The sequence below is a fragment of the Nanorana parkeri genome, unplaced genomic scaffold, assembly GCF_000935625.1.
Source record: "Nanorana parkeri isolate BGI_ZX_2015 unplaced genomic scaffold, ASM93562v1 scaffold1944, whole genome shotgun sequence".
In the NCBI taxonomy this organism is placed as follows: Eukaryota; Metazoa; Chordata; class Amphibia; order Anura; family Dicroglossidae; genus Nanorana; species Nanorana parkeri.
Genome location: NW_017308212.1, coordinates 236,148 through 248,400, shown reverse-complemented (window position 1 = coordinate 248,400; position 12,253 = coordinate 236,148). Strand labels below are relative to the sequence as shown.

Here is a 12,253-nt window from a genome sequence, read left to right as displayed (position 1 = left end):
ACCCCCCCCCCCTCCCCTGACTGAGCCAAATCATTCTTCATTTGTGTGTCACATGTTCCCTCTCTCAGGTACAGCTCCTCACAGAAACAGAAGCAGTGCTGTCAATCCAGAAAGCAGTGGGCAGGACTAGGTGTTACCAGGTGGTGATTGACAAGCTACAAGCAATTCCAATAGCTTTGCCACCTGCAACATCTTCTCGTCCCACCGAGGTTCAAGCTGGCACAGTCTACATGAGGGTGACAACTCTGCTCTGAATTCAGGAGCAATGCAGCCTTGTTGCAACCCCATCACAGAAAGCTGCCTTTGGTGGACTTCACTTGCAGGATCAACAGGTATTTGTGGGACTTTGTGGGGGGACTAAAAGAAAACAGTAAGTGCAGGTGGACTTTAGTTTGTGTCCTCCCGTTACCCTAAGGAGAACTATGGGGAAAAGCCCTGACCCCATAGTTCTCCTTTAAAGTGATCCTTTTCTTTATCCATGCAAGGCAACGGAAAAGGGTCACATAGACCCCGACTTCCTTCCCAGCACCATATACTCATGTTTCCACCCACAACATTCAGTCATCAGACCAGGAAAAAAAGCCCCATGTAAGCTCCAAATCTAATTGTCAGACCTCACACAGGCCTATGGACTCTTTCGCTACATCCGGGTGACAGCATTGGGCCAATTATGAGACACCAACACTTGCTGAACAATATCCAGACATGGCGGGTATTTTAAATTGATCCAAGTGACTGAACTGGGTGAGGAGACATTAGATCATGTTGATGGTGATGGGGTTGGGGCATCATCAGCATGGAAAAGGGTCACTTTAATTTTCAGTTTTGACTGAAGAGAAACTGATGTCACCTAATGATCTGGCCAAATTTAGGAAATTCTTACAAAATTGTCCACGCATTATTATGGGTTCCCCTAGTAAACAAATCTGTTCTGAAATATCAATCTAATACACAACGTGGCTATCAAGGTGTTTCTACTAGATATTAGTTTCTTGAAAAATATGGAATTTGGGGGATATGTTTGCATTTCCCAAAATGCGTGTAGCGACCCTGCCCTCCGCAGTTGTGTCACTATTACATTTAGTGTGTTTATGGCGGGACTGTAGTCAGTGTTGGTATCAATTGTCCTCAGTTCTGCAGGATCTCCCTAAGCCTCATAGGGTGATTATTTCCACCTCTTGCTAGGATGGAGCCTCAGCATTCAGTGCCGGAGAGTCAACTACACGGTTATGACTATACATCTGACTCTGACCAACCTCTGAGCAGGCTGACTCAAAGGTATGGTTGGGGGAGATGATAATAATTTGGGAACACCTTTCCAGAAAGTTCTCTTTACCTGGGGCTTCTCCCTGGGAGGAGGTCTGTGTGACTGTGATGACTAGGCTTGGGCCTCAGCATGTGCCAAGGGGCTCGGAGGCCTAACTTATGGCTGGACTTGATACTTTATGGAGGCTGAGCTGGAGAAGGATCTTCTTGCTGGAGAATGTCATAGAGGAGCAGCCGTCTGGACATTGTAAGAAGAATTCGCCGATCAGCTACCGTTACCAGAGGAACAGAAGCCAGTTGTCACGCCGCAAGGACTGTGACTACTCTTACAGACTCATAGATTTTCTGGTCTGTTTACTGTTCAAGAACCTATTTTTGGTTGCTCTCTTAGGACCTGATGCTATTACTATTACGATTGGAGAAGACACTGTCCTCTATTTTTGTGTTTTCGGGTTTCCTGCAACCCTCTCTCCTAGGTTTTATATCACTGAGCAATGAATCTTAAAAAGACCAAGAGACTCAAGCCTGTTCTTTACAAGGGCCAGAAACTGCTAAATAGGAATCGGGACCCAAAAACACAAGCAGCTCCTTCGGGGGTGGGTCCCAAGAAGAAAGTATGCCAAAGTCATCTCAGTAGCTGCTACTGTCTTGATAGGCTGCAACTTCTAAAAGCCTAATTTTGCTCACAGCATGGCTGTCTTGCCTGGGGGGTGGTCAGCATATACACCGAAGGGCCCTCTCAGGAACAAAGAGGTGTGAAAGACACTTACCTGGGATCTGGGAACACAAAGCAAAAAAAAACAATTTCATAATGTGCAAATAAAAACCCTCTTATTGTAAATCCTGGCGCAAACACATGAATCACACTGTATGCAGACACACCCACTCCTGGAGGCATCGCTAGCTAGCGGGATTGTGTGGTGGAACCAGGGTGAGAAAGACCTCTCCAGTGATGAGGGTGGACATCAGACGCCAGGAGTCGGGACTAGAAATCGATTTACACATTTTTTTTTATCCTGTAGTGGCTGCTGGGTTGGAAGAAAGATGGTGGATCCTGACCAATGTAACTGTTTCTGCTGATGTTCAGTACATAACCATCCCTTTAAATGTTTCTTCTAATAAAATGAGATGGTCAAAGGGTTTCTATCTCCTCCCCTGTCCTAATAATAGTAATAATAATAATAATAAAACTGAGCTGTGGTGCACATTGAGGGCATTAAAATGCTGCTATCAGCCATAAATGGTCTACTTTTAGACCGGCCTCTGTGCATATTCTATTCCATACTTTAAAGGAGAACTATGGGTTCAGTGTTTTTCCCCATAGTTCTCCTAAGGGTAACGGGAGGACACAAACTAGCGCCATCCGTCACCCAAAGCTCACTAAAGTGTTGGTGATAACCTATAGGGAAGGCGCCGGGCCTGGAGTTTGTGGAAACCCTTTAGTGCCGAGATTATCTGTGTAAGTGTGAAGTGGGTTTTTCTTTTTCACTGAATCGTAAGAAGTTAATTTCTTTAAAGGAGAACTATGGGGGTCAGTGTTTTTCCCCATAGTTCTCCTCAGGGTCACGGGAGGACATAAACAAACCCTCCTCCCGTGACCCAAAGCTCCGTATATTGCGAGCTACAGCTCCCGGTATACTGAGACGCCGCAGCCGGGACAGATCCCAACATTACTGTCTGGATCCACTCAGCTGCGTGAGTGACAGCTGGCTCTGCCTATCTAGAGCCAGCTGTACCCGCCCCCTCCCCCGTCCGTTCCGCCAGTCAGCGCTGGAGGATCGGAAAGGGGAGGGGGGATACCTGCAGGGAGCCGTGAGTGACAGTCACGGCTCTCTGCACGGACAGGATCGAGAAGTGAGCGGGCGACGGTATGTGTTCGCTCACCTCCCGATCTACTGAGCCGACCTGTGACAGTCTCATTGTCACAGGTCGGCTAGAACTATGAAGCTGAGTGATTTTCACTCGCCTCATAGTTCTCCTTTAATAATAATAAAATGAGCTGGGGTGCACATTGAGGGCATTAAAATGTTGCTATCAGCCATAAATGGTCTACTTTTGACCCAGCCTCTGTGCATATTGTATTCCATACTCCAAGGATCATCACTTACCACCTCTATTAAAATGTAATTAACCACTAAATGCTGTTTGAGAAACATAAGGGGTGTCCTTACTTTTTCTCATGTGACCAATCTGTGTTTTCTCATTCATTTAGAATATGAGAAGGATTACACCGCGTCAATCTGATGGGCCATTTGTTCCATCACCCGTATCTGTAGGCACCATTTGAAGGAGGATCTCAAGTTTGACGTTTCAAATATGTGAAAGGCAGCAATCTTTGTGCTTTTTTCGCATGACCGCATTATCTTGTGCCTTGTCCTATGTCTCCTACTCACTTGTAAAGCTTTTCGGGAAGGCCCCGATTTGCGATGAATAAAAGTCATTTAGGAAATAAGGTCATCGGAGCATTAACCCCTTCATGACTGAGGCTTTTTTTTTTTTTTTGCACCCATGTTATATTTCACATGTTAGGCCTGAAAATTACTTAAAACCCCCCAAACATGATATATTTTCTGAAAGCCAAAACCCTATAGAATAAAAGGGTGGCAGTTGCAAATTTTTATGCTGCACAATATTAGCACAACTCCTTATCAAACCCCAAAATGTAGTGAAAAATGCACTTAAATGCCCCAAAGGGTTTAATTAGCATTAGACCTTCACCTCAACAAATGCTCTATTTTTCTTCCTGCTAATGAATATTAAAAAGTTTTAGAAAGTAATTATACACACTGATATTACTGAGAAGTGCAAAGTATATATTATACAAAGTTCTGTCTAGATTAATTGGTGGCACATATCAACAGAGAGAGCAACCTGATATGGTGGTCCTTCTTATCTAGGCCTATGGGTCACCTAGGGCAGTTGTATCTTTATCTTTACAATATTTTCTTAGATGGACTTTGGTTTAGTTGTTTTGGCAAAAGAAATGGATCAAATAAATTTCCAATATCAAGTAATTTTCTAGAAAATTCCATGTAATGCAATAGTTTTAAATCGGGGCCCATTAGCTTGTATTAAGATGGTGACAATTTGAGTTACGACCCTGGAAGCGTCCAGTAATTTTCCTGCAAGCATGAAAAATTGATAAAACCTGAGAGCAATTTGGGAACCTCACCAACTGAAGAGTATTTTCATGGCATCAAAAAACCCAATAGATCCACCACATTGCAACCCGAAGACCAGCTAGAGATGGGAGCGAGCAAGCAAAAGGGTGTAGCAGACCAGTGCAGTTCAGTGCAGTGACACAAGCAGTGATGAGTGACAGGGGATATGCACAATTGCTGCGCCCAGGGAAGAGGGTTAGGCAGGTTAGAAGGGGAAGGGGGGAGTGGGGGGGTTAGGGTAGGGCGTGGGTGTTAGAAGGGTCCGGGCCGTGCATCATTACCCCTTGACATAGATGTCTGACATCTTCTCTCCTGTCATGAAAGCATCATCTTCTAGAATCACTTCATCAGTATTCCAAATTATAATACGTAGTTCAAAACTAGTTGTCAAGAGTGCGACGGTAAACACGAGGTAGACAAAGAAACCAAAAGAAAAAAAAAAAGGGAGCAAAAAAAAAAAAAGCAAAAATTCTGTTATTCACACACAACACAAAAGCGTAAAACCGGCAACAAAGGCAGCATGGGAACTGGTGTGTGCGGAGCCACAAGTGTACACAGAAGCCCACACACACAACACAAAGTCAACCTTTTGTCACTCGTACCTACCCCCTGACAAAAATGTCACTAGACTTTTCTCCTGTGAAGTAATCATCATCTTCCAGGATTACCTCATCGGTATTCCAAATTATCACTCTAAGCTCGTATCTGGCAAGGAGATAGTGAGACAAGTGAGACTTGGGCACATAGGGACCGAGCACACGAGGGGGAATTGTTTGGAAGTGGTAGATCATCTCCTTTGTTCTAGAATCTTGAATCCACCCAGTTGATGGACAGAAGTCCAAGTGGTGTCATCATTTCTAGAGGTGATGCCTATTTTCCAGAAAAGTCCATAGTTGGGTGGGCTCCATAATGACTGTCAACTGGAGGAATGGTTTCATCTGCCAGGACATTATTTTGGCGAGTTCAGAGTGATATCAAAATGATCAAAACATATCCCAAAACGGATCCCGACATACTAAAACAATACAATAGCGAGCTTTGTGCCTGGACATAGCAGACAATGCACTGGAGCGAATCCTTCAGATACGAGGCTGAATTCATACAGATGGAACACTGTCCTCTTAGACAATGTAAGGTCCCCTTATTAAAGGAGAACTATGGGGTCAGTGTTTTTCCCCATAGTTCTCCTAAGGGTAACGGGAGGACACAAACTAGCGTTCTCCCGTCACCCAAAGCTCAGTATACTGCGAGCTACAGCTCCCTGTATACTGAGACGCCACAGCCGGGACGGATCCCGACATTACTGTCTGGATCCACCCAGCTGCGTGATTGACAGCTGGCTCTGCCTATCTAGAGGCAGAGCCAGCTGTACCCTCCACCATCCTTTCCGCCAGTCAGCGCTGGAGGTTTGGACAGGGGAGGGGGGGGGGATCCCTGCAGGGACCCCTTGAGTGACAGTCACGGATCTCTGCAGGGATAGATTGAGAAGATCACTGAATTGTAAGAAGTTAATTTCTTTAAAGGAGAACTATTGGGTCAGTGTTTTTCCCCATAGTTCTCCTCAGGGTCACGGGAGGACATAAACAAACCCTCCTCTCGTGACCCAAAGCTCAGTATATTGCGAGCTACAGCTCCCGGTATACTGAGACGCCACAGCCGGGACAGATCCCAACATTACTGTCTGGATCGACCCAGCTGCGTGAGTGACAGCGGGCTCTGCCTATCTAGAGCCAGCTGTACCCGCCCCCTCCACCGTCCGTTCCGCCAGTCAGCGCTGGAGGATCGGCAAGGGGAGGGGGGATACCTGCAGGGAGCCGTGAGTGACAGTCACGGCTCTCTGCAGGGACAGGATCGAGAACTGAGCGGGCGACGGTATGTGTTCGCTCACTTCCCGATCTATTGAGCCGACCTGTGACCGTTTCATTGTCACATGTCGGCTAGTACTATGGGGCTGAGTGATTTTCACTCGCCTCATAGTTCTCCTTTAAGATACAAAGGTTTATACTGTAATTATAACACCCCTTCAGGGTTATACAGTGTAACCCTGAAAGGGCAGAAGTGGTCCTTGGCAAAGGCTCAGTCATTGTGCCAACATCCAAGCATGGAGTCCTGTCAGTTGCCCAGAATAGCAGTGTTCTTTCTGTAGCTTCAGTACCCACCAATACAGAGGTCAATTCATAATACAAAACACGCAATGTCAACACTTAATGCATTTTACTTGTTTTTTTGATATTTACAACTGATCTATAGCCACTCAGTACAGTTCTATTTGTACGTTGTATTTCCAATGCCCAGTTATGTTATAACATGTATGTACAACCTGTGAATTCCAAGCCATCAAATTTGAACTCACCCTATGGCAGCTGGAGAATGTCTGTGGCTGCCATGCGCAGAAGTCCCTGGGAGTTAGCACAGTGCAGCCAACGGCATGCCCGTATGATTCTTATTTATTACTGGTCTTTACACAGTATATTGCTATCATTTCTTCTATGGCAACATTACATTTATAGACCATGATGTGGTCAGGGCATGTTTTCCTATTATCACACCTTCAGACCAGTCCCTATATTACTGCTCCGAGACGGCTTGGCAGGAGTCAATTCTCGAACTGCCATTGAAGCAAGTAAAAGGTAATGGATTAATATGGTGACACTTGTACAGTTGCATGACCTGAGGTTTTTCTAGATGCCTACTGCTCAGGTTTAACATGCTCATGAAGCAAAGTACAAAGCAAAATTATCTTTAAGTTCTATGGAAGATCATACACTATATTGCCAAAAGTATTGGGCCCCTCCCCCTCCAAATCACTGGATTCGGGTGTTCCGTGACATTTCCTTGCTACTAAATATTCCGTGGTCACCTGTTACTGGGATTATAACAAAGTGGATGACATTACTGTCTGGATCCACCCAGCTGCGTGATTGACAGCTGGCTCTGCCTATCTAGAGGCAGAGCCAGCTGTACCCTCCACCATCCTTTCCGCCAGTCAGCGCTGGAGGTTTGGACAGGGGAGGGGGGGGGGATCCCTGCAGGGACCCCTTGAGTGACAGTCACGGATCTCTGCAGGGATAGATTGAGAAGATCACTGAATTGTAAGAAGTTAATTTCTTTAAAGGAGAACTATTGGGTCAGTGTTTTTCCCCATAGTTCTCCTCAGGGTCACGGGAGGACATAAACAAACCCTCCTCTCGTGACCCAAAGCTCAGTATATTGCGAGCTACAGCTCCCGGTATACTGAGACGCCACAGCCGGGACAGATCCCAACATTACTGTCTGGATCGACCCAGCTGCGTGAGTGACAGCGGGCTCTGCCTATCTAGAGCCAGCTGTACCCGCCCCCTCCACCGTCCGTTCCGCCAGTCAGCGCTGGAGGATCGGAAAGGGGAGGGGGGATACCTGCAGGGAGCCGTGAGTGACAGTCACGGCTCTCTGCAGGGACAGGATCGAGAACTGAGCGGGCGACGGTATGTGTTCGCTCACTTCCCGATCTATTGAGCCGACCTGTGACCGTTTCATTGTCACATGTCGGCTAGTACTATGGGGCTGAGTGATTTTCACTCGCCTCATAGTTCTCCTTTAAGATACAAAGGTTTATACTGTAATTATAACACCCCTTCAGGGTTATACAGTGTAACCCTGAAAGGGCAGAAGTGGTCCTTGGCAAAGGCTCAGTCATTGTGCCAACATCCAAGCATGGAGTCCTGTCAGTTGCCCAGAATAGCAGTGTTCTTTCTGTAGCTTCAGTACCCACCAATACAGAGGTCAATTCATAATACAAAACACGCAATGTCAACACTTAATGCATTTTACTTGTTTTTTTGATATTTACAACTGATCTATAGCCACTCAGTACAGTTCTATTTGTACGTTGTATTTCCAATGCCCAGTTATGTTATAACATGTATGTACAACCTGTGAATTCCAAGCCATCAAATTTGAACTCACCCTATGGCAGCTGGAGAATGTCTGTGGCTGCCATGCGCAGAAGTCCCTGGGAGTTAGCACAGTGCAGCCAACGGCATGCCCGTATGATTCTTATTTATTACTGGTCTTTACACAGTATATTGCTATCATTTCTTCTATGGCAACATTACATTTATAGACCATGATGTGGTCAGGGCATGTTTTCCTATTATCACACCTTCAGACCAGTCCCTATATTACTGCTCCGAGACGGCTTGGCAGGAGTCAATTCTCGAACTGCCATTGAAGCAAGTAAAAGGTAATGGATTAATATGGTGACACTTGTACAGTTGCATGACCTGAGGTTTTTCTAGATGCCTACTGCTCAGGTTTAACATGCTCATGAAGCAAAGTACAAAGCAAAATTATCTTTAAGTTCTATGGAAGATCATACTGGGGAGGGGGGGGGGAACGTGACTGGCCGCACAGAGTCCTGACCTCACCCCCATAGAACACCTTTGGGATGAATTAGAGCGGAGACTGCGAGCCCAGCCTTCTCCCCCAACATCAGCACCTGACCTCACAAATGGTCCAACATTCCCATAGACACACTCCTAAACCTTGTGGACGCCTTCCCAGAATAGTTGAAGCTGTTATAGCGTCAAAGGGCGGAGCCAACCCAATACTGAACCCTACAGACTATAACCGGGATGCCATTAAAGTTCATGTACGTGTAAAGGCCGGCGTCCCAATACTTTTGGCAATATAGTGTATATAAAGCTATTTTTGGCAAATGTGGTCCAGGTTCCAGGGAAAGGCTTTGGATAAGTCAGATGTTAGCACGGAGATTTGACATTTACTCATTAGGATAATATTCATTTCTTAGAACATGAAGGGAAAATTGATAAATAACAATGTTTTCCCCTTTAAACGCTTAAGGACCAATGATGGAATTATTACATCATGGTTGTCCGTGCCATAAGGAAGACGGAATAATTACATCATAGGTCCTTAAGGGTTTAAGCTTCTGTCATGCACTAAATGCGAACTCACATATGCATACGTCACAGCGAATTAAAGCCCTTTATGTCCTTTAAAAAACTATATATAATATGCGTTGGTCCAATAAATGAGAAGGGTGTAAATTGCGGTTGAAGACACATAGCAAAAATTGCTTTGGTCCTTAAAAGAGAACTACGGGGTAAGTATTTTCCCCCAAAGTTCTCCTAAGGGTCACAGGAGGACACATACTAACCTCCTTCCAGGACCCAAAGCTCTGTATATAGGGAGCTACAGCTCGCGGTATACTGAGACTTCTGCAGCTGGGACGGATCCCGACATTACTGTCAAGATCCACCAAGCTGCGTGAGTGACAGCTGGCTCTGCCTATCTAGAGCTGTGTCCACCCCCTCCCCCAAGGGGAGGGGGGGGGGAGTCCCTGCAGGGAGCCGCGACTGACAGTCACCTCTCTCTGCAGGGAGATGATCGAGAAGTGAGCGAGCGACGGTATGTGTTCTATCACTTCCCGATCTATTGAGCCGACGTGTGACAGTCTCATTGCCACACGTCGGCTCGAACTATGAGGATGAGTGATTTTTACTCGCTTCATAGTTCTCCTTTAACTGAAATACAAGCATCTGAAGCTTGGTCCTTAAGTGGCTAAAGTGTGTGGGCTCCCCTAAGCCTAAAAATGGACTGCACCCCAGACTGAAAATTAATGTCTAATGGTTAGGTAACTATCTTGCCAAGAATGAATGCATCAATGTCATCCCAGTGGGATCTCCATACTGTCTGATCTATTGTGTTTGAGTCAACTTTGACTCATGGTAACCCCTCAGATAGCTGTCCTATTGGTATTATCCACTGGGATGGGGTGGGGTGGGGTTAGCAAAATACAGAGATGGAAATAGATTTCCAGGTCTTATTTTCACATGATTTCGGATGCTGGCCAACTGCCAGGTATCCTACTAACAGTCGGCAGAACAATGTCCCTAAGGGGAATTGGACCCAAGGGCCCATCCCTGCAAGGTCATCATGCTTACCACCTAGCCACAAGGCTCTCATCTGTATTACTTAATAAACTAATAATTACAAATTCAGCAAATGTAGCGTGACTTCTTCATTATGTGTGACGTATGATACGTAAGTATCACAAGGAATGAAATTAACCAGTTGTAAAAACCAGTTGGAAAGTCTGTGGCCAGCACTGGACTTCTCACAGCAGGCACTGTCTTAAGTATGACTTGGTTCAATTGACATAAAAGGACCATTTTTTGAAATGGAGAACATTTTAAGAACCCAGAACATTTTTTTTTCCTGTACCTTTTTGGTTTCCTTGGAGAGATATCGATGGCGGGACCTGGAGCTGGCATGTCCATGGGGAACATATCCACCCACATTTCTAAACGACCCTGCAAGAGAGAAGACTTGCTCAATGTTTGCCTCATGCATCAGAGAAGTCATTGGTTTCTTTACGGCTACAAATTGCTGCACTGAACAAAATGGCTGACAACACTATGTACGAAAAGACGGTCCACTGCATTACAAACATCATCACATTCCTCTGAATATGACCTTTTGAGTTTATTTCACCTGTTCAATTCCTGGCTTGTCTGGATTTAACAGGGGTCGCGTCTCTACGTGTTCCGGGATCAACCGACAGCCAACTCGCGGGATCTCCTCCCAATGGTGAAGAACTGAAAGGGCCAAATGTTCGTCTGTCTGTTTCTTCTGACCTGTAGGTACAATATTGCGGATGATCTCATCAAAGTGGGTTTGGAGAATTATTGAAGCATCAACAAGTCTTTATTCTCACATACACCCCTCTTTGCCTTCTTCTGTCCTCAAATCAGTTGAGCCTTGGCCTTTGTTTAAACAATGGTTCACAATTGCTTCCCACAAGGCCAACCAAGGCCCGGCCTCGGGGTAGCAGGGAGTAGTGGGGCAGCAGTGGTGTGGAATTCCTATCTCCCGATGCCCGGGCGGGTAGTTGTTTTCTACTTTTAGCCCTGCTTTGGGCAAGCCGAGCTAAATGTACAGCGGGGTAAGCCGCCGCTTGTTTTGCACAAGTGATCTCAGCGACATTGTATGCAGCCTGCAGGTCTGCCATGCTCCATGGGGGGGGGGGGGGGGGGGGGGTGGGGGGGGGGGGGGGGGGCGGGGTTAGCGGGTAGGGAGGAGCATTGAGGAAGCAGAGAGTAAATCCGTCCCTGGTGATGTGTAAACCATGTGACAAAACTTTCTCTCCCATTTTTTATTCTTGTGGGTATTGGACGGCTCTTCCCTCGTCCCAGGGTGAGCCATATCTGCAGGAATTGAAGCACTGTGGTTCTAAATGTACCACTTTAATATCTCCATCAAGAAGAGTCAACATTGAACTGTAATGCCCTATATCAGAAGGCCGACTTGATGAAAGGGCAGCATCCTGTATTAAGATTTTTTGATAGTAATTATTAAGGAAATGATACAAAACGTTAGTTTATAGTCTTGTGAACTTTCATGTACATATCTAGCACTGCATTGAATATTCAGCTATGTTTGCAGAAATCAGAGTAAGAGAATCGCCTCACCGTTTTCATCTTCGATCTCAGTGGGCCCGGTGAAGACGCGATTTAGAACTTTGACTCGTCCTCCGGGGCCATAGTGGGGGCCGTCGATTTTCCCTTCTTTGCAGAGTTTGGACAAGATCTGGGTGGGCTTCATGGGATCTCTCCACATATTATATCCATGTCTGTAAAGAGAACCAAGACTTTTTTTTTACCCTTTTCTTTCCCGTAGTTTCTAATGGATCTCTAAATATAACCCATTAAAAAGTCTGTGAAGGTTCTCATTCAAGGTTCTCATTCAAGGTTCTCATTCATCCAGGTCATGGTATATCTGCCTTGACTTTTTTTTTTTTTTTTTACAGATATAACCCATTAAAA

At 45.6% G+C, this 12,253-nt stretch overlaps 1 protein-coding gene across 1 annotated transcript in view; it reads right to left on the bottom strand.

Moving 5' to 3' along the window:
• Window positions 1–12,253, bottom strand: part of OTOF (otoferlin) — a gene marked incomplete at its 3' end in the record, with an annotated part of 174,181 nt that overhangs the window by 7,185 nt on the left and 154,743 nt on the right. Inside the window, exons 35-38 of the mRNA XM_018572131.1 lie at window positions 11,900–12,060; window positions 10,923–11,065; window positions 10,653–10,741; window positions 5,034–5,132 (exon numbers count right to left, since the gene is read on the bottom strand). Coding sequence (XP_018427633.1) covers window positions 5,034–5,132; window positions 10,653–10,741; window positions 10,923–11,065; window positions 11,900–12,060 — 492 coding nt within the window. The remainder of the gene's footprint in view (window positions 1–5,033; window positions 5,133–10,652; window positions 10,742–10,922; window positions 11,066–11,899; window positions 12,061–12,253) is intronic.